General features: G+C 37.7%; 1 protein-coding gene and 1 long non-coding RNA gene across 2 annotated transcripts; one reads left to right on the top strand and one right to left on the bottom strand.

Moving 5' to 3' along the window:
* The first annotated feature begins 791 nt into the window (after nt 1-791).
* LOC124542455 lies at nt 792-2,083 on the top strand. The gene is made up of 2 exons (XM_047120403.1): nt 792-1,382; nt 1,955-2,083. The coding sequence occupies exons 1-2, from the start codon at nt 792-794 to the stop codon at nt 2,081-2,083; spliced, it is 720 nt and encodes a 239-aa protein (XP_046976359.1).
* Nucleotides 2,084-6,244: 4,161 nt separating this feature from the next.
* Nucleotides 6,245-6,927, bottom strand: LOC124542768. The gene is made up of 3 exons (XR_006967384.1): nt 6,873-6,927; nt 6,663-6,785; nt 6,245-6,333 (listed from the first exon to the last, which is right to left on the bottom strand). It is a non-coding gene; the product is annotated as an uncharacterized LOC124542768 (long non-coding RNA).
* Nucleotides 6,928-22,136: the final 15,209 nt, after the last annotated feature.

Genomic DNA, 22,136 nt, shown 5'->3' with positions numbered 1-22,136 from the left:
AAAAAGAACGGAAGAACGAGTTAATTAATTAGAAAGAACGAATAAATTTAAAGAGAGAAACACGAAAGAAAAAGAACGAGTTATTTATACTTTATAAGTTTCGCGTCAGACGACGAAGTATCGAAAAAATCGCTATTTAGAGACGACCGTCAACGACGTGTGCCCTTATGCGTGTGCCCGCATTCGGGCTGTGTACTCGAGCATATCCCCCTCCGCACCGCGCCGCGCGCCGCATGCCAGGCCACGCCCTATCTTTTTGCTTGCTAACGCATGAGTTGCTTTGCGTTGACGCAGAATTAACATGTTCCCGTGGGAATTTTGAGAAAAAACGTATCCTATATTAATTACTCCCGTGATTGAAATGAATCTAATGATACCGCATACATATTTTTTTAAAGGGAAATTTAGAAAAAATATTATTATGTCTTTATCCCGTGGGACTTTTAGGATAAAATGTATCCTATGACACTCCCGTAATCAAGACAAATCTAACGATACCTCATACATCAAAATCCATCAAGCCGTTTAGGCTACAGGAGGTCACAAAGGAAAAGACATTCATACATACTTACATACACTCGAAAAACATTACCCTCCTTCTTTGGCAGTCGGGTAAAAACAAGCCTTCTGCCGAATCGCCTACTGAAGAGCTATTTATAGACGCCAATGCGGTAGATAAAAGCTCTGCAGGATCATTGGCCGAGGAAATCAGGCTTCTAAGAATAGAGCTCATCACAGTTACGCGGGAGATGACTTCCTTTAGGCTGGAGTTAGGAAGGCTAAATGAAAATATGGCCGAATTTAATAAAAGGGTGGACACGGTTGAAGACCGAATGACGTCCTTGGAGGATAAATATCTCAAAATTAATGAAGAGGGTAAAAATTCACAAATTAGTGAAACAATTGCGTCATTGAAAGCAGAGATTAACGATAGAGAACAGAGAACATTGCTGAATGACGTACAAATATCAGGAGTACCTGAACAGAAGGGTGAAAATGTGGTGCACCTGACTCAAGCCATCTCCAGGAAACTGGGCATGACACTCGACCCTCGCGATATAGTCAGTGCCGAGCGTGTCGGACTTCGCCACCAGTTGTCGCCAAACGAAGATCGGCGACCGCGACTTGTCGTGGTGCGATTGGCGCGGCGGTCTTTGCGCGACGATTTAATAAAGTCGGCGCGGGTGCGACGCGGAATTGATACGTCTGGCATCATTGACGGCAACCCCTCTCGAATTTATATTAACGAACATCTGACACGAGCAAACCGCCTTCTCTTTTATAAGGCCAGAGAGGAGGGAAAACGTCATGGTTGGCGTTACATATGGAGTCGCGATGGGAGAATATTCATGCGGCGCGAGACGGATGCAGCAGTTCAACGGGTACGTTCAGAAAACGATATCTGCAAAATTTTTGGCAAAAATTAAGTTTGTATATTCCATTGTTATGTGTTTTTTTTATGGAAGTCTTATTTTATATGTATTGTAAACGACTTTTTAATTTTGTTACGATTATTTATATTTTTTATGTCGCTGTAATTAATGATGTTTTCAAGACTTTATTTCAATTTTATCATTTCGCAATAATTTTAAGTTATGAGAGATTTAGTTTGTTCAATGATAGCAACAGTGATGTGGCCTTGTTCTGTATAATAAGAAATATTATAGATAAGATATATACTATTTTATTTATTTATTTTTATAACAATTATCATTTTATGAACGCGTATGAAGCGGGGGTTGTTCTATATAATTATTCTCTATTTATTTATACTATTAAATTAATTATTTTACTCATATTCATTATAATACATTTTATTTCTCATTTCTTTATATTTATTATCAAATGGTTAACATGAGCAATCTTAAATTTGGTTTATTCAACCCGGGCTCGCTTGGGTCACTACATGAGGAGTTCATAGTTTTAATGGAGCGTCATAAAGCCGATGTGATAGGCATTAATGAAACTTGGTTGCGCCCTGGAGAAGATGGCAGAGCCCCTCCTGTCCCAGGTTATCGATTACGTCATATACCGCGACCTACGGAGATACGATCAAGGGGTGGTGGTGTTGGCTTTTATATAAAATGTGGTATATCTGCGCGTACACTTGCACATTCTGTTGTTCATTTGGTTGAACAAATGTGGTTACTCGTTAAATTGAACGGCAGGACTATAGTTGTTGGAACAGCTTATCGCCCCCCCTGGTTGAATACTTCCGGTTTTTTTGATGCATTGTCAGAAACTATCAGTGCATTGCCTTATTACGATTCGTTATATTTATTAGGAGATTTCAACATCGATTATCTTAGAACTCATGAATATCAGAAACAAATCTTGGACACCTTTTTATCGACTCACGGTTTGACACAACATGTCACGAAGCCTACACATTTTACGGTTAACAGTGAAACTTTAATAGATCTCATTTGCTCTAATACAAGGGTTCACAATATTGTAGTAGAACATATTGCTGAGCTTAGCGGCCATGCATTTGTTTCTTGTGAATTAAATATTAAGAGAATTAAAAGTCCATCAAAGATCTTTATGTTCAGACCGCTAAAAAATATTAACACAGAATGTCTCACAGATACACTTAATTTAGTTAATTGTATGTATGTATGTATGTATGTATGTATGTATGTATTTATTTATTTGAAACACAGGCACAGGTATTACAATAAAAAAGGAACAAGAGAAACAAAAAAAAAAAAAATCTACGAACTAACTAAAACTATGACAATAAATCCAAAAACAATTATGTGCGTAGACATGTACATATGGAAAGCCTGCAAATATGCCGTGTCCCAAACAGGCAGACCATTCAGCGAAATATGGGTCCTAAAAAAAAAACCCAATGCTGATTTTCAATGGTCACCTTTTTGTCGTATTCATCGCTGTGACGGGCAGCGACAAAGACATCGAATTAACATAATAATAATTACGTGAATTAAAATTAAAAAAAGAAACTGATATCTGTATAATACATATAAGAAATATATATTTCTTAATAAAGTCATAATAATCATAAAAAAAAGAAATAAAATAAAAAAATACGAGAAAAAAAAACAAAGGAATATAAACAATATATAAAACAATCGGCGCACGTGAAGCAGTGCAGGTGTTCACCCTCCGGCCATCAGACAGCCACGCGCGCCGGTAACGGCAAGAGGTGTATGCTCGATTTTTTAGTGTTTTACGATTATTATATTACGTAACATGCACTCGTGAATTCATGATAAAGGATACGTGCTTTGTTTGCAGAGAACAAAATGAAAAAAATATTAATAAGGTATGTTAATGCACACTATTATAAAATAAATATAATTTTTTAAAAAAACGTCTTGTCATAACCTAAAATTCATTTTTAGACCACCTTCACAAAACTTTGTGCGATAAATATAAATGAGGGAGCCGTCTCGGGAGCAGCAGCATGCACGAATGTTGGAACAACGGTACACGCGACGGAGCCATACTAATTGGGTAAATAATACAATCTAACAATATATAATAGTGGAGAAGAATTGTGTTTCATATGTACAAATTTGTATGTTCAATCGTATATTAATAAATAATTTATTATTTATTACTAAAAAAAAAAAAAAAAAACAAAAGGAAGAAAAAAGAACAAAAAAATAATAAATAAATAAATAAAATCTGGTATATATGTACATATTTTAAATGTGCTATTGTGTTTGAAGTTGTAAACTAAATAAATATTGCTTATATTTAACACGAAACGAATTAATGGTTTTCAGGATCCGAAGCGGAGGCGGCAGGTTGTTCCAGCACTTCGTCGCTGCATAACGGAAGCTGCCACGAAACGCCGCTGAACGATGCGATGGCACATTTAGCATATAGGACGATGCTCTCGTAGGGTACCTTTTATTACTTTCTTTTGTCCAGCTCAATTTCTTATATAGATACATGGGGGTTTTATTGTGAATAACACCGAAGAGTAAGGTGGCAAGATGTAATTGCCTGCGGTGTTCCATTTTAATCATTCGTGCGTCATTAAGGTATGGCGTGACATGCGCGCGAGGTGGTACGTTAAAACAGTATCGGGTACATGCGTTTTGTACCCGCTGAATAATATTTTTTGTTCGCGCCAGCAGTCGAGGCCCTATAACAGTATCAGCATAATTAAACTTTGATAGCACTAAGGTGTCGCACAGTTTTATACGCATTTCTTTACTAAGAACATCCCTTATTTGATACAAAACTTTTAATCTGTAGAAGCAATTACGAGCTGTATTAATTGTATGTTTTTCAAACCGTAATTCCTCATCGACCAGCAAGCCTAAATTTCGCACTTCTATGATTGGCAGGACATATGCAAAATCGAGGACATTAATGACATGGTAAGTCAGTTCACTGGTTGCCTATTATGGGTATTTGATACTATCGCCCCTATTAAGATGGTCACCATCAAAGATACTAACTACCCTTGGATTACTTATAACATTAAATTATTTATAAGACGTCGAGATGCAGGTCAAACTCAGGCAAGGTTGTCTAAAAAGGATTCGCATGTAAATTACTATAAAGACCTAAAACGACAAGTGGTACAGGCAATGCATAGGGAGAAATCTGCTTATTTTAATTTTCATATTAATTCCAATATTAAAAACTCAGTTGAACTTTGGAAACACTTAAATAAAATTATACATATAAAACAAAACCACAACCATAATATACCAGAACATCTTAATGACCCGACAATGATAAATAACTTCCAATGTGCCAAGTAGTGGGGATCACGTTTCAATAGCAACAATGAATTATTATGAATCGAACAAGTTTGGCACGGCTGTTTTTACATTATTACCGACTAACGAAGTCGAAATTTTACAAATACTCCGCTCGTTGAAGTCTAACGCCATAGGTGTGGATGGAATATCGTTGGACATGATTTTATTGTCGTTACCACGTATTTTACCAGTTATAATTAAAATCTTAAATACATCAATCATAACGGGCACATTTCCGAACCTTTGGCAGACTGCGATAGTAAAACCCATTCCCAAGAAGGAGAATGTTTGTGAACTCAAGGATCTACGACCTATTAGCATTTTACCCTGCATATCCAAAATATTGGAAAGAATCGTATGTAACCAACTGACTCCATTCTTAGAGAATAATAATGTTTTACCACTTGTGCAATCTGGATTTCGTAAACATCACAGCACCACTACTGCGCTACTGGATGTTACAGACAATGTTCTATGCGGCATGGACGTAGGCGAGGGAACGATTCTTGTTTTACTAGATTTTTCTCGTGCCTTTGATACCATTGATAGAGCTCTGTTCTTGTCCAAATTAAAATATTACGGATTCAGTTGTCAAACTATTAAATGGTTTGCAAGTTATTTAAGTAATCGCGAACAAATGGTTGAGGTAGTTAATGGAAACGGTTCCCGGGTGCTCTCAGACTGTAGCGCGGTTAATACAGGCGTTCCACAAGGCTCTATACTGGGACCGTATATCTTTGCGCTATATTGTGCCGACATTGTTAACAGCATTAAACACTGCAAATACCACATTTACGCTGATGATATACAAATTTATATATCGTTTAAGCCATCTGAAGCTAGCGTGGCTATTCAAAAGTTGAATGATGACTTGAGTTATATTACGCAATGGTCAGAATCTCATAATCTCGTACTGAATCCGGACAAAACTAAGTATATCATATTAGGAACGAAGAAACAAATCAATCTAATTGGTAACTTAAACCCTAACATACAAATTAAAGGTAAGAAAATCGAGCGCATGAAAGAAGCACGAAACTTGGGTTTGTTGATCGATGAGGAATTGATATTCGAAAAGCACACCATTAATATAGTTCGTAATTGCTTTTACAGATTAAAAGTATTGTATAGGATAAGAGATGTTCTTAGTAAAGACATGCGAATTAAACTTTGTGATAGCCTGGTATTGTTTAAACTTAATTATGCTGATGCTGTTATAGGACCCAGACTGCTCGCTCGCTCAAAAAACCTAATACAACGAGTACAAAATGCATGTCTCAGGTATTGTTTCCACATTCCGCCTCGCGCACATGTATCCCCATACCTTAATACCGCGCGGATGATTAAGATGGAATACCGAAGGCAATTACATCTTGCTACCCTCCTATTTGGCGTTATTCAAAATAAAGCACCTTTATATCTATACAGTAAGTTGAGTTGGGCAAAAGAAAGTAACAAAACATATCCCACGAGGGCGTCGTCTTATATGCTTAGCGTGCCTCTTCATCGATCGGCAGCCTTTCGTGGTAGTTTCCGCTATGCAGCGACGAAGTGCTGGAACAATCTGCCGCCTCCCCTTCGGATCCTGGAAACCATTAATATATTTCGTTTTAGATACAAATCATATTTACGTAATCTACAGCTTCAGTCATAATTTGTTTTTTATTATTTATTATTTTTTTTTTTTTCCTTTCTTCTTTTAATTTAGTTAACTATTATGCAATTAATAGTACATATAATTGTAGTATGCATATATCAAAATGATATATATGTGTAGACCAAGTTGGTTTATATATATATATTTTTATCTCTTTATATGAATAATTTATATTGTTATAATATAAATACTTGTAGTATATATGTTATAGGTATAATTTAATTTAATATTTATTATAATAATTATTTATCTCTTACCTAAAGGTATGGCTCCGTAGCTTATAGCTCAGATTGGTCTAGCAACGCGCTGCTGCAAAGGCTGCTATTTGTTTTCTTGTTTTTTTTTTTTTGTACGACTTCTTCGTGGTCGTACATATTGTGCTGTATGGTTTGAATGACAGATAATAATTATATAATAAAGCATACAATTGAGTTACGTAAGATATAATAATTGGATATTCAACTTACCGTTTTAACAAATTACAACTTTCGGATTAAGCTCATTAGATTTTATATTATATAGTTTTTTGTTTTATTTTGTATTTTATTACGCGAAACAGTAAATAGCTGAAAGTAATACGCAATAGAAGGATGCGTGACAGCGTCGATACACTGCCGGCGCGCGCGCCTCACTGAGGCGGGAGGCCTTGCATTCCTTCCCCCGTCACCCCCCGAACGATTATTAGCTAAAGGAACAAAATTGTCATTAGCTAATGGGTTCATAAAATATGTATGTATTTATATATTTATAGTTATATATTGTTATTATGTGTATATTGTATGTACATTCAAATTGTTTTTTTTTTTATAATATATTATTATAATTATATATTCACAGCCCGTCACAGCCACACAGGGTACCATTGAAAATCAGCGTTGGGTTCTTGGAACCCAACTTGGAAGCTGAATGGCACGCCTTTTAGGACACGTTAAGCATCATTGTGTTGTTTTGTATTGTTGTTGTTTTTTTTTTTTGTATATTAAGTTAGCAAGTAGTTATAGTTAGTTAATATTTTTATATCTTTTTGTTGTTTTTTCTTCCTTTTGTTTTAAATTTTTATACTTCTTATTCTTTTATTTGTACTGTGTCCTAATAAACATTTCTTTCTTTCTTTCTTTCTTTCTTCAGCCTTGACCCTTCGTGTACAGTATTCCAGTCGGAACTATATGCACTCTACAGAGCGGTGACCAAAGCAATGCACAACACAGACAACATAAAACATTAACATCCTCAGCGACTCAAGGTCGTCGCTAGAACTGTTGTGCAGCGCCAGGCTCAGTCACCCGCCCATAAAATCCATCAAGGAGTGCATAGCGGAAATGCTGTTGAGAGGGAGGGGAGTACGCCTATTCTGGCTCAGAGTATGGGCTCAGTCACTCGCTCATAAAATCCATCAAGGAGTGCATAGCGCAAATGCTGTCGAGAGGGAGGGGAGTACGCCTATTCTGACTCAGAGCCCATATAGGGACGTGCGGGAACGAAAGGGCAGACGAACTGGCAAAGGAAGGTGCCTCAAAAGTCACAACAAATCCAGACTACTCGGAGATACCGTTGTCATACGTGAGGAATAAGATCCGAGAGGAATCTATCGCCAGATGGCAAGAAAGATACGACACAGCCTCTCAGGGTGCGGTTACAAAAACGTTTCTTCCCGATGTAAGGAAGGCCTACAGCCTAGTACGGGGAACGAAACTTAACCAGCACCACGTACAAATCCTCACGGGACACGGAGGCTTCGGAGAGTACTTGCACCGATTTAGGCTGAAAGACAGCCCTGGATGCGAGTGCGATCCGAACACTAGCGAAACAGTGTGGCACCTTCTGCTAGAATGCTCTAGATTCCAAACCCTCAGACACGACCTGGAGAATGTCAGTGTCCAAAAACTAGGACCCAACAATCTACCCAACTTCACAACATCAACACCAAAGGCTATTTCCTAAGTTATATAGAAAATATAGCGGAAATAGCCACAAGGAGGAACAAAACTCAAAACAGAACACCACCAACAACTTGTAATACGAATAACCAACAGACCATCCAAACCAATCCACTATCCTATAACATAGTACAAGACGGAGCACCTGGCAATGCTGGAATTCGCATTCCAGGGGTCGCCCTTTTCATGGACGACAACTCGGAGAGGGTGGTGATGGCTTTCTGCAACGTCAGGGCAAAGACCAACGTCTACGTCTCTCCGGGGCTCGGCCTCCTGCTCAACGGCAGCACCAATAAAACATCAATGCGTCGAAAAGTCTATGACTTTTCGACGCATTGATGTTATGTATATTTAATAATTTTATGGAATATAGTAAGTTACAACAATGTAATAATATTAGCAATAAGTATGGATGTATCTTAGATTTAGTACTAACTACTCTAGATCACAATAATATTAAAATATCATCCGATACGGAACATCTAGTTCCCATGGATGCATACCACCCGCCCTTAGAGATACTGCTCACACTTCCTAGAACAGCAAAAAGTCTAACATCTCTTACACCAGGAGAATATTTAATCACGGAGTGGAACTTTCGGCAAGCAGATCTGCATAGCTTGTACTTTGATATTGCTAATATTGACTGGACCGACTTACTTGAAAAACAGCATTTAAATATAGACTTAGCCGTAGATATACTCTATAATAAACTTAATAGTGTTATTAGTACACACGTTCCTACAAGAACAATAGTCAAAAGTAATAAATATTCTTATCCAAAATGGTATACCAAAGAAATAATATATTATATAAAATTAAAATATTTTAATCTAAAAAAGTATAAGTGTTATGTTTTAGAGTTTAATAAAGAACTTTTTAAATACTATAGAACTAAAGTCAAGTATCTTATAAATATAGAATTTAAGAATTATATATCTAGAGTTGAAAACAATATAAATAAAGAGCCATCAAGCTTTTGGCAATTTGTAAAGGAAAAACGTAAAACTAGACAGCAGATAAAAACATATTCTTATAAGAATAAAGCTGTAGAAGGGCAGAAAGCGATTGATTCATTTGCTAAATATTTTAGTTCTGTGTTTCATGATACTTCTCCTCTGTTAGACGTTAAGATAGCTGAGGAAGAGGCTAATCGCTTTGGTTGCCAATCTACAGTAACCATCGAACAAGTGACACTTGCCGAACTCAGATTTGCAATAGCGCGACTAAAAGCTTCAACTGCTTATGGTCCTGACAACATACCTCCCTTTCTAGTAAAAGATTGCTTGTCAGCTTTGGAAGTACCGTTACTTCATGTATATAATCTTTCAATTAAACAATGTTTATATCCTACCAAGTGGAAAGTGTCTAGAGTAACACCTATTCCAAAATCGAGCTCGTCCACGGATATAACAAATTATAGACCTATCGCTGTTCTATGTGTATTTGGAAAGATATTTGAATCAATTCTTAATAACATAATTTATAAACAAATAAAGGGACAATTGAGTGATTGCCAGCATGGGTTTCGTCCTGGACGCTCCACATTGACTAATCATACAGAATTTGTAGATTATATAAACACTAAAGTTAAGTCTGGCTGTCAAGTAGATGCCGCCTACTTTGATTTTAAGAAAGCCTTTGATCTCGTAGATAATGATGTACTTTTAAACAAATTTGCTTTATTCGGATTTTCAACTTCTCTCTTAAAATTGATGGCTCACTATTTAAAAAATCGAAAACAGTTTGTTAAGTTAGACGGGTATAAATCGGAAGAGTATTATACTCGATCAGGGGTTAGTCAAGGTAGTACCTTGGGTCCTATGCAATTTTTAATGATGATAAATGATTTGCCAAGTGTTATCTCTAATGCAAAATGCCTTATGTTTGCTGATGATTTGAAATTGTACATATCTGTAACCGAAACTAAAGACTGTGTAGCGCTACAGCGTGATATTGATGCCGTAGTTGACTGGACTATAAGAAACAAATTATCATTTAATAATTCAAAATGTAAAACTATCACCTTTTCTCGATCTCATAAACTTATTAAAAATATATACAATCTATCTGACACACCGATGGAGAATGTACCAAAAATCAGGGATTTAGGAGTTATGATGGATAGGAAATTAAATTTTCATGATCATATACTTAAAACATGCAAAGATGCTAATAAATGCCTTGGTTTCATTATTAGAATATCATCGCAATTTAAGAATACCAAAGCAATAGAAAAATTATATAATGCCTATGTCCGCAGTAAATTAGAATATAATGCAATAGTTTGGAGTCCGCGTGAGGCAAAGTATGCAATAATGTTAGAAAAAATACAAAGAAAATTCTGTAGATATTTGTTCAAACGTAAATATGGATACTACCCTTTTCTATACCCTTCAATGTTTGTGGCAGGTATGGTTGGTCTAGATTCACTTCAGCTTACGAGACTCCGCACATATAAAATTTTATTATTTAATTTTAGTGCATAGGGTGGATAGCACTGCTGTACGCGAAGCAATATATTTATATGTTCCCGACAAATATATGCGTGGTGTTGGAAGACGGCAACATACTCGTGGATTGTTTTGCTACCCACCTATGTGGCATTCAGCCCAAGCTAGCAACAGCCCCACTGCTAGGGCTGTTAAACTTTTGAATAACTTTTTACGTTATCGAGATGTAGACATATTTTATGATCCTATTTATACTATATTTAAACAAATTTACATATTCCTAAATTTTAATTAATAATTTTGTAGTTCCTAAATAGATTTAAGCTTATTTTGTTTATAAATTTTATTTTTTATTTTTTCTTTGTAGTATGTTTAATTAAAATTAGTAAGAATGTTTAAAATAAAAAAAAAAAATGTTTAGTAATTAGTGTAAATATAAGCGACTGTAATGCTTATATTTTCAAATAAAGATTATTATTATTATTATTATTATTATTATTATGACGAACTACCCACTGTGGCTGTGGAGGGTCAGCTGTGTAGAATAGTGCGGAGGAATAACAAAACCATCGTGCTGTTCGCCACGGATGACTACACCACGGCATTTCAGAAGGCCAACAAGGTGCTGACAAAAATCGAGAACAATGAACAACAACGTGCCATTGAGAGGTTCACGACGCCAACAACATCAGGCGGAGAGGTACAGCATACCGCCGCATGAACCAAAGCGGCGATGGGCAAGGTACTACCCCCCCGATTGGAACCTGTGGAAAATCAGCAGGACTACTTGTCGAACGCCCTAAGAGAATACCTGGCGATCACGGCAGCCACGCGTAAAGTCAATGAAGATCTGTGCAGTACCATACTGCGGACTTACCAGCGTGGCAACCTGAAATTCTTAGAAGTCCAGCTGAAAGAGGCGGAAGCCGCGATTTACGATCTCGAAGCTCAAGTGGTAATACACGGTAGAGCAACAACAACAACCTGAAACTCTTAGAAGACCTGGCGAATCAATCCATTACATGGATTAACGGCGTGCCCGGGTGTGGAAAAACCTCATGGATAGTCAACCATGCCAATATCGACACAGACCTCATCGTGACCTCCACTAGGGAAGCAGTCAAGGATATAAGGGAAAAAATAGCCCTGCGCTTTGGCAATGATACATCATTAGCCAAATCTAAAGTTAGAACCATGGCCTCACTATTAGTGAACGGCGTCACAGAGCAACTAAATTGTAAACGCCTGATAGTTGACGAGGCTCTCATGAACCATCTGGGAGCAATAGTGATGGCCACGGAAATCGCAGGCGCTGAAGACTTAACCCTGGTCGGAGACATCAACCAGCTTCCCTTTATAGATAGGCACAATTTGTTCTCGATAAAACACAACAACCCAAACGCCGTAGCAGCCATCAGTAGAGAGCTGTTGTGTACGTACAGGAACCCACAGGACGTCGCATACGCACTGAATGAGGTATACGAGGGCATATATTCCGCCAACTTCCTCGTGCGCTCCTTAATCCGCAAGCCGTGCAGTGGGATAGTCATCCCAAACACAGAGAACACCCTGTACTTGACCCACACCCAGGCCGAAAAGGAACTCTTGATCAGCCAAGGGTACGGGACAGAATCGGGATCGCGAACACTGACTATCCACGAGGCACAGGGGCTCACATGCGAAACGGTGTTCATTGTGCGTACAACAACAAATAAATCCCAGCTCACCCAAAGCGTCCCTCATGCAGTGGTCGCTCTCTCTCGACACACCAAGACCTGTGTCTACTTCACAGATAGAGCACAAGGGGACGTCATAGCACGCCTCATACAACCTGCAGAGAGAGAGTCAGACGACGCCATCCTGGACTATAACTTAAGGATGGCGATCTGGAACGGCGACGACAAAACCCGAGATCAACTCATAAAGACGATGAAAGAGAGGGAGGAGCACCGACATGACCTTACTGACCTTACTTTCAATTATAAATATAATTATATTATTACCTTTCTGGGTGGTTGGGTGTAAAGAAACAATATTAGGTTATAACATTTTTAATGCACAGTAACTTCGTATATACAAACAATTTTTGCTTAGCTAGTTACTTAAGTTACTTGTTACTTCTTATAATGACTATTATATAAAATTATGCCAACTAGACTCAGCTTGGGTCACTTGGGATAAAAGCAAGCTTGAAAATTCAATGATTACTAATCCAAAATGTAAGGTTGAAAATTAGGCGCCACTGACGAATAAATTAGTTGATGTTGTATGAAAGAATACACCGTTCGCCAGACCGGTGTAAACGAAATTTATAATATAATTCAAAGGGGGTACATCACCAAAGTTTCCAGCTACACGTGGATACCGTCAACGGCTTAGGGAACAGGCCTGCCGTCCTTGGAGTTGCACCAGCCGCTATCTGGGCACACTCAACCAGGAACCTGGAGCCGTTCACTCTTAATATTTCCGTTCAAGAAGTCCACGTGTTGGGTAAACCTGATTAAAAAAAAACCTCCTGTAATACGAAATATACAGGTTCAATAAGTTAAGCAAATAAGCAAAAGATAAATACCTTTAACGAGAGATGTAAGCACGAATTTACCTTCTGGAGGTTCAAAGTCCTGCTTACACAAATTGACGATCTCAACTCCGGAGAACCATGTCAAAGGGTCACTGGAAACCACAATAGTCATGTACTACGACTTATCGAATTGCAAACCAATGCATTTAATAAAAAAAAAAAAATAAAGACTTACAATTTTTTTACGAGTCGGTAAACATGATATAAAGTTCTGTCAAACTTCAAAACTTCATTGTTAATATAAATTCTGAAAAGATAACTGCTATTAAAGCACTGAATACTAAACAACCACAAATTAAGAAACTCAATTATTAAGACAACTCACAGATATATTCAGTATATCGAATTAGAAGTTTGGATTCGGTGTGAAGTCGACAGTTCCAAAATTCAAAAAGAACGAAATCGAAAGTTCACGAACCTTTGAAAGGTTAGTGAGTGTGACCAGTATCACTACCAAAATACCCTTAATGAAAAAGGAATTATATCCATAATTAAATCAAGGAAATAATTATGGAATAATTATTAAAATTAAGAAAAAGCCAAATATGACGCAAAGTAAATTTATCATAACTAGACTCCGACACCTACATCAAAGAACTAACCTTTAAACTGGAAGACAGCTATTAAATTAATCTGAAACGATGTGAAATGACCTCTAATAAAATTCAACAAACGAATTGGATGATTAAAATCTTATTTTAATAATTGTTTTAATGCACCTTTAAAATAAATGTAATTTATTTTATTAATTAAAATTTTAGAAAATGCCAAGTCGAAGCGTTATACTAGCAACACCGATATAAATTAAGTGGGAAATGGGTCAATGGCACGGAATTTAGCGAATTGTCACTTTTTTGACGTTTTATATAATTATAAAAAAAAGTTAAAATTATGAAAATAATTTTTAATGTATAGCAAATGTAGTGCATGGCCCGTCACCCTTAAGGCCCCAACGTACTCGACGACGTCCAGTGCGATTCGACCTTGATACTTTCCCTCCGCATTAGTTCCTTGTAATTTTAAGAGATCAGTGCGTCGCGGGAATTAAAAGGAAAAGGTCAACGTTGTGCGCTATCTCCACTCCTGCGCTCGTGGAGTGTAACGTTTTGTTTGTTTTTTTTTGCTTTTCCCTTTCTGTATATTTAATTCCGTGTTTTTATTACTAATAAATATAAGTATAATTAAAGAGTAAAGTTTTTTAATTGCAATAAATGGCTGCCCAACTCGAGGCCTACAACCTATAGTACCTACAGTGTATAGTGACGCGCTATTATGCTTATCGTGCGTGTTGAAACATGAACGATCTTGTTTTTTGAAATACAAACTGTCGTGTGTTAAAAGTAATAACAACAATCGGTGATTTACTCTTATGAAACAATATTAGTTTGTGGTAAGTGGTTAAGTGTTTAGGTTTAGTTGTGTTTATATACTACGTGTGTATACCAATGTATGGTAACGAAATTAAATTAAGAGGTTTTTGTTAATAATAATAATCGGATGTAAGTTATAATATTTTCTGTGCTTGTATTTAGTAAGTATATTGTTAACGCTAATTTTATATTGTAACGTAAAACTATTGTTTGATTTTTAAATTATTTTCCTATGTACGTAGTAAAATGTGTTGTACAATAATTATGTTATTGTTCTTGTAGATACATATATAAGTATAAGATTGTTTTGTGTTAATTTGACTTTATATATCTTTATTAGTATAAGTCTAGTGTAACGGAAAACTGTTAATTTTTATTTTGTATATGATCATAGTCTTAAGTACGGTTAAAATTATTTTTTTTTGAACTTTGTGTCAGTTATAAAACTATATTGTGTTAATTTGAACTTTTCTATTGCGTTATTAGTGAAGGACTATTTTTATATCTCAATTGTTTCGGGTTGTTTGTGATGCCAAAAACACGTAGTCAAACAGGACTATACGAAGACGCCAGATCGGCAGATGTCAGCCTCTGATGAGCCATTCGTCGCTGGCAGTGGGTCTTCGCCACCTACTCCCGTCGTCATGACCGACCAACAATTGACACACCTTCTGCAACAGGTGTTGCGCGCACAGAGTCCAAATGCGCAAATACCTTCACCAACATGGCCGCCTTCCGGAAATTTCGCCAAGTGTACAGCACGTTTTGATGGCGCTATTGATAGCGACGTGCTGGCTTTTGTGGATGCGGTCGAAACTTATAAAGAGTGTATGGCCATAGAAGACAGAATCGCTGTTCGCGGGTTACCCATGCTCCTTACCGGAATTGCCGCGACATGGTGGCAGGGTGTGAAGCACTCTATACACTCGTGGGCAGAAGCAATAGATATGTTGAAACAGACGTATGGCCCTCGCTTACCACCGCATCGTATTTATCGAGAACTGTTTCGTAAGGAACAAGGCGAGGAGGTAACTGACATTTTTGTATGCAGGGCTCGCGCTCTCATTTCCCAGCTGCCTCCTGACACACTTAAAGAGGATGTACAATTAGACATGGTATATGGATTGTTAAATAAGAGAATCAGGGAAAAAGTGGCTCGTAGTTCGTTCTCTACATTTATGGAGCTTTTATACGAAGCGCGACGCGTCGAGGACCTTTATGATGAAGGTAAAGTTTCCAGTCGTTGCTCAGCTGTTACATCAAAGGAGCCGACTACTGCGCGTTACGAGAGTCCACTGCCATCTACATTTTCATCATCATCAAATACTAAAAGACGTGAAAAATTTTTCTACTGCAAGCAATATGGCCACGGAAAGGACAAGTGTCCTAGATTAAAGAAAAAGGAGGACGAGACCAAGGCAGTAGAGAATGCTGAACTGCGTAGCAACCGAGTTACGATTACATGTTTTGGATGCGGAGCACCTGGAGTGATCAGGTCGCGCTGCCCGACGTGCACGCAAAAGGCTACATCATCTTCTGAGTTTTTATCAGTGACCGCGGCAGTGTTAATTTGACTCCGCGTAGTAGACCAATTATTAATATAGATGTGTACGGTAAACGTGGTTGTGCTATACTTGACACTGGTGCAAAACAATCAGTAGCTAGTTTTAGTTTTAAGAATTATTTAGTTAAGTGTGGCCAATGTTTTAAGATAATGAATATAGATTTAAGGTTTGCCGACGGTTCAGAACGTAAAGAGCCCGTGGAAACGGCGCTTGTTAAAATCGGCGTGAAAGGAGTCACCATCCCTACTTTATTTATTATATTGCCAAACGCTAAACGAACTCTTTTGGGAATGGATTTTATTAACGACGCAGGCTTGGTACTTAATATTAGAAATAGGTGCTGGTCGATTTCACAACTACCAGGCAACTTTCCGCTCGAGTTCGAGGCGTCTGAGGAGAGTGTACAGTGCTCTGCGGTACAGCTCCAGCTGCGTGAGGAGGAAGGTTGTAAATTAAGCCCACCGCAACGAGATGCGCTTGTAGCCCTTCTACACAAAAGCCAAGACATATTCCAGCCAGGGGGAGCTCCAACCAAGTTTGCGGTACATCGAATCGATACAGGTGAGTCTGCTCCGATCTCAGTTCCTCCTTATAGGGTAACTCCTGCCAAGAAGGAAATTATACGAGAGGAGATTGATAAGATGCTGGAAGAAGGAGTAACAGAGGAAGCTGAGTCCGAGTGGACTTCACCCGTAGTCCTGGTGCCCAAGAAAAATGGTGAGGTCAGGTTCTGTGTAGACTACAGAGCCCTAAATTCTGTAACACGGACAGACAAGTATCCTTTGCCGGTAATTGATGAACTTCTGCACTCCACGACTTTAAATAGTGTAATGAGCACTATAGATTTAAAGTCTGGGTACTGGCAAATCGAAGTTGCTCCGCAAGACAGAGACAAAACTTTTTTTATATCCCCTTTTGGAACTTTTAGATTTCGGCGGATGCCGTTTGGTCTGAAGAATTCGCCTGCCACCTTTCAGCGACTTATCGACCGGTTCCGCGCGGGCTTGAAAAACATCAAGGTAATAGCTTACCTAGATGACATACTTGTCATCTCGGATAGTTTTGACACTCATCTGGATGACCTGCAGATGGTCTTTGATCGCCTGAAATTGTTCGGGTTACGAGCAAATCGAAACAAATGTGTTTTCGCGCGAGAAAAGGTAAGTTATTTAGGTCACGTGATATCCGAAAAAGGAATAGAACCAGATCCAGGGAAGGTGCAAGCGGTTCTTGAAATGCAAGCTCCGATTAATCTCAAGGAACTGAGGACGTTCCTGCAAACTTGTTCTTGGTTTCGGAAATTTATTCCCCAATTCTCCGAGGTCGCAAGGCCACTTACTGACCTTACAAAAAAGAATCGACGTTGGCACTGGGGGGAGAACGAAGCAAATGCTTTTCAGTTATTAAAGGTAAGGCTTACTTCTAGTCCAATTCTGAGGCAACCAGATTTCAAGGAGGCATTTATTTTACGCACAGATGCAAGTGCTTATGCTCTCGGGGCGGTGTTAATGCAAGGTCTTAATCCTAAAGACGAACGCCCCATTGAATATGCCAGCAGGTTGTTAACTGCTGCTGAACGGAACTACCACACCACTGAGCGAGAAGCACTAGCAGTTGTGTGGGCATTGGAAAAGTTCCGTTGTTACTTGGAAGGTTCCCAAGTACGAGTGGCTACTGATCATCAACCCCTACGATGGTTGTTATCAGTCAAAACGCCCAGTGGACGGTTGGCTCGATGGGCCATGAAAATTCAGGCATTTAACTTGGAAGTAGAGTATACGCCAAGTAAAGTGAATGTGGTTGCAGACACGTTAAGTCGACCTACCGGGTCTGATTCTCTGTGTGATATTTGTCCGGTGTCTGTGGATTTGCCTCAAAAGTCAAAGGAAGAGCTTCGTGCTGCGCAATTAAAAGATCTAGAGGTAAGCAGAATATCAAAGATTTTGAAGAAGGAGATCCAAGTGCAGCAAAACAATGGACGGATCGTGGCTTCTATATGGACCAAGGTCTAGTATATAGAGCCAATGTCTCAGACGATATAGAGGAGCCTAAGTTAGTCGTGCCAGTATCCATGCGGGAAGAGATACTTGGCGCACTACATGATGCACCGACGGCGGGACATCTAGGAATCGAGAGGACTTATCGTCGTGTTAACGAACGCTTTTATTTTCCTAGGATGAAGCGTTTCGTGGAGGAGTATATAAAGAAATGTGAGATATGCCAAAGGTATAAGCCTCACAACCAAAAGCCTCCAGGGTTTCTGCAGGTTCCGGCTTTACACCAACGGTTTGAGGTTCTAGCTATGGGCTTATTCGGTCCTCTGCCGCAGGGAGAGCAAGGTGAGAAATGGGTTTTCCTTGTAGAGGATACCGCTACTAGGTGGGTAGAATTATTTGCCCTGAAGAACGCAAAGGCCGAAACTTGTGCCCAGGTACTGGTTGAGGAAGTTTTTCTACGTTATGGCATTCCGCGTCGTATCATCAGCGACAATGGTACGCAATTTGTTTCCGCTGTTATGCAAAAGGCTTTGTTTGTATTAGGAGTGAAGCAGAGCTTAATACCTGCTTATCATCCAGAGGCCAATCCGGCAGAACGAAAAAACCGAGACCTCAAGCAGACAGTAGCTATGTTAGTGGGACCGGAGCATCGTAATTGGCCAAGTGTATTGCCTATGGCGAGGTTTGTCCTTAATACAACTTTTAATCAGGGCACGGGCCAAACGGCTTCATTTCTAAACTTTGCAAGGGAGCTACGTTCTCCTATCGAAGTTTCATGCGATTTAAGCAAAGTGGTGGGTCACTACTTGTTAAAATTTGCCACACTTCTTCCTAAAGTAGCTGATCGCGTACGACAGCAGCAGGAACGACGGAAGGTAACCGCTGATAAACATCGTCGTGTAGGTCATCCGTATCGGGTAGGTGACCCGGTATTATTAGAGACCCATCGATTGAGCAGCAGTACTCAAGGGTACACCTCTAAATTTGGGCCTCGGCGAGATGGTCCCTATAGAATTAGGACAGTAGTTAGTCCCACGTCTTTCGAGATTGAGGATAAGGATAGGGTATTGTTAGGGAAGTACAGTTAAGAACATAGGGCACGCGGATGACGCTGTGTGAAGTCTTTAGTGTAAATCAGGAGTAGGCTTCCAAAATAGTGTAATATTAACATAAGTAATAGCCATAAGAAATGCATGCATTTATAATGTAGTATGTAAGAGAATATAATAATAATAATATTTATTTCGACCAAACAGGGATCATAGATACAAAATATACAATAAATAGTAAAAAGACAAAAACTGCAATACCAAAATTTTACATATTATAAATTAGATCAATTCGAATTAAAATTATAATACCGAATTAAAATTAAATTATTCAAATCAAATCGAAATTAATTAAGTCGAAATTAAATTTGAACTAAATTCAATCAATTCACTAATCAAATTCAATTCATCACATTAAATTATATTAAATTAGACTAAATCAAATGACATAAAATAAAATTAGATTAAATCACATTAAATTAATTTAAGTTACATTAAATTAAATTCCATTATGTAATCATTGTCAATTTGCGTATTAATATTAATTATTAGTCAGTACATGAATCATATTGCAATGATTCAAGTATTGACAGTCGAATCTGCATGCAAACATTTTTAGGATGGTGTTGGAGCTGTCCCGAACCCTGCGCAAAAGAGATGTACATCGCTTACGCATGGTTGCATAAAAACAATCGATTCGCGAATCTGCGAACATCCCTGATGCACTACAGTACCGCGGCAGCCCCATCAGCACCCTAAACGCATTATTATACTGGACGCGAAGTGCTCTGAACTGTTTCTGCGTATATGTTACCCACAGACTGTACGTGTAAAAGTTTGTACAAAATGCTTTAAATAAGGTGATTTTGACAGAAGCGGAGCAACGTGCAAACCTACGGGCAATCATATTGGCTCTGACAGACAAAGCCCTCCGTTCCCTCTCTATCAAATCAAATCAAATCAAAATAAACTTTATTCAAGTAGGCTTTTATAAGCACTTTTGAATCGTCATTTTACAATTAAGTGAAGCTACCACCGGTTCGGAAAGTAGATTCTACCGAGAAGAACCGGCAAGAAACTCAGTAGTTACTCTTTTTTAACATTTAAAAAATACAACGTCATGTTAATTAAATACAATTATTTCAATTAATGTATCCTGCTTGGAAGTCAACAGGTATTAACTCCACGCTTTTTTATCATCTACAAAATCTTGTATCGAATAGTATGCTTTTTCTACCAATGTATTTTTAACAAACGATTTGAATTTACTAAACGGCAAAGTTAAAAATTTCTGCGGAATTTTATTATAGAAACGGATACCTTGCTCCAAGAAGGATTTATTGACTTTGCGGAGTCGGAAACTTGGCGTTATAAGTTTATCCTTACTTCTAGTGCATATACAATGATTATCACTGACTTTATCAAAGTGATCAATGTTACTGTGAATATACATGATATTGTTGTAAATATATTGCGACGCAACAGTAAGTATTCCTACTCTGTTAAAAACATCCCGAAGAGAGTCTCTAGCTCCAAGATTATAAATAAACCGAATTGCTCTCTTTTGTAAAATAAAGACAGATTCAATATCTGCAGCGTTACCCCAAAGTAATATGCCATATGACATAATACTGTGAAAATAACCAAAATAAACTAAACGAGCGGTATCAATATCAGCTACTTCAAGACGGTCACCATTTAAAGATATATTATAATTTTGCTTGCTAACATTAGGTAGGGTAAAAACTACACATTTTGTTTTTTGAGCATTCAAAACTAAATTATTTACTGTAAACCAATTGTGTATCTGTGATAATGCACCGTTCACATCGTCATAGTCATTTTTTTTCCTGTCAACCTTAAAAATCAGCGAAGTATCGTCAGCAAACAACACTATATCACAAATACCCTTAACATAGAAAGGAAGATCATTTATAGGATACATAATAGGATATATACATATACTAGGATATATACATATACTAGGAATAGAAAGGGACCCAAAATTGAACCTTGTGGAACTCCCATTTTTAACGTAGATCCAGAAGACTTTATTCCATTAATGAAAACTTGCTGGATTCTTTGACTTAAATATGAAGCGATGAGATCAAGAGCTTTACCTTTAACACCGTAATATTTGAGCTTATAAAGAAGCGTTTCGTGTTCTACACAATCGAATGCTTTAGATAAATCACAGAATACTCCAATAGCGTTCTGTGATTTCTCCCAAGCATCGTAAATATGTTTGAGAAGCGCAATTCCCGCATCAGTTGTCGAGCGACCTCTTCTAAAACCGAATTGCTCACCATGAAAAATAGCATTTGTACCGAAATGGACGAGAAGTTGATTTAAAATATTTTTTTCGAAAATTTTACTTAAGGATGGGAGTATTGAAATAGGCCTGTAATTACCGGGATCGCTTCTGTTTCCAGTTTTAAAAAGTGGTAAAACTTTATTACATTTTAACAAGTTAGGAAATGAATCCGTGTCCAAACTCTTGTTAAAAATTACTGCTATATACGGAGCAATATCGTATATGATGTTATTAAAAAAATTTACCGAAATGCCCCATATGTCGTTAGTTTTTTTAATATTTATTGTTTTAAATACTTTTATGACATCTATTGCAGAAACCGTTTCAAATGAAAAATCAATAACGCATTTAGAAACATTATTATTTAATAACCTAGCTGCATTTGATGTAGATGATTTTAAATGAAATGTTATTTTATGGGGTACTTTATCAAAAAATGATTCAAATAAATTAGCAACCTCTAAT

The sequence above is a fragment of the Vanessa cardui genome, chromosome W (genome assembly GCF_905220365.1).
Source record: "Vanessa cardui chromosome W, ilVanCard2.1, whole genome shotgun sequence".
In the NCBI taxonomy this organism is placed as follows: domain Eukaryota; kingdom Metazoa; phylum Arthropoda; class Insecta; order Lepidoptera; family Nymphalidae; genus Vanessa; species Vanessa cardui.
This window is presented reverse-complemented; position numbering and strand designations above follow the sequence as displayed.

Coding starts and splice junctions, on each gene's coding strand:
- LOC124542455 (XM_047120403.1), top strand. CDS start 792: ATGGCCGAATTTAATAAAAGGGTGGACACGGTTGAAGACCGAATGACG. Junction 1,383..1,954: donor CGGATGCAGCAGTTCAACGG/GTACGTTCAGAA, acceptor CCGATGTGATAG/GCATTAATGAAACTTGGTTG.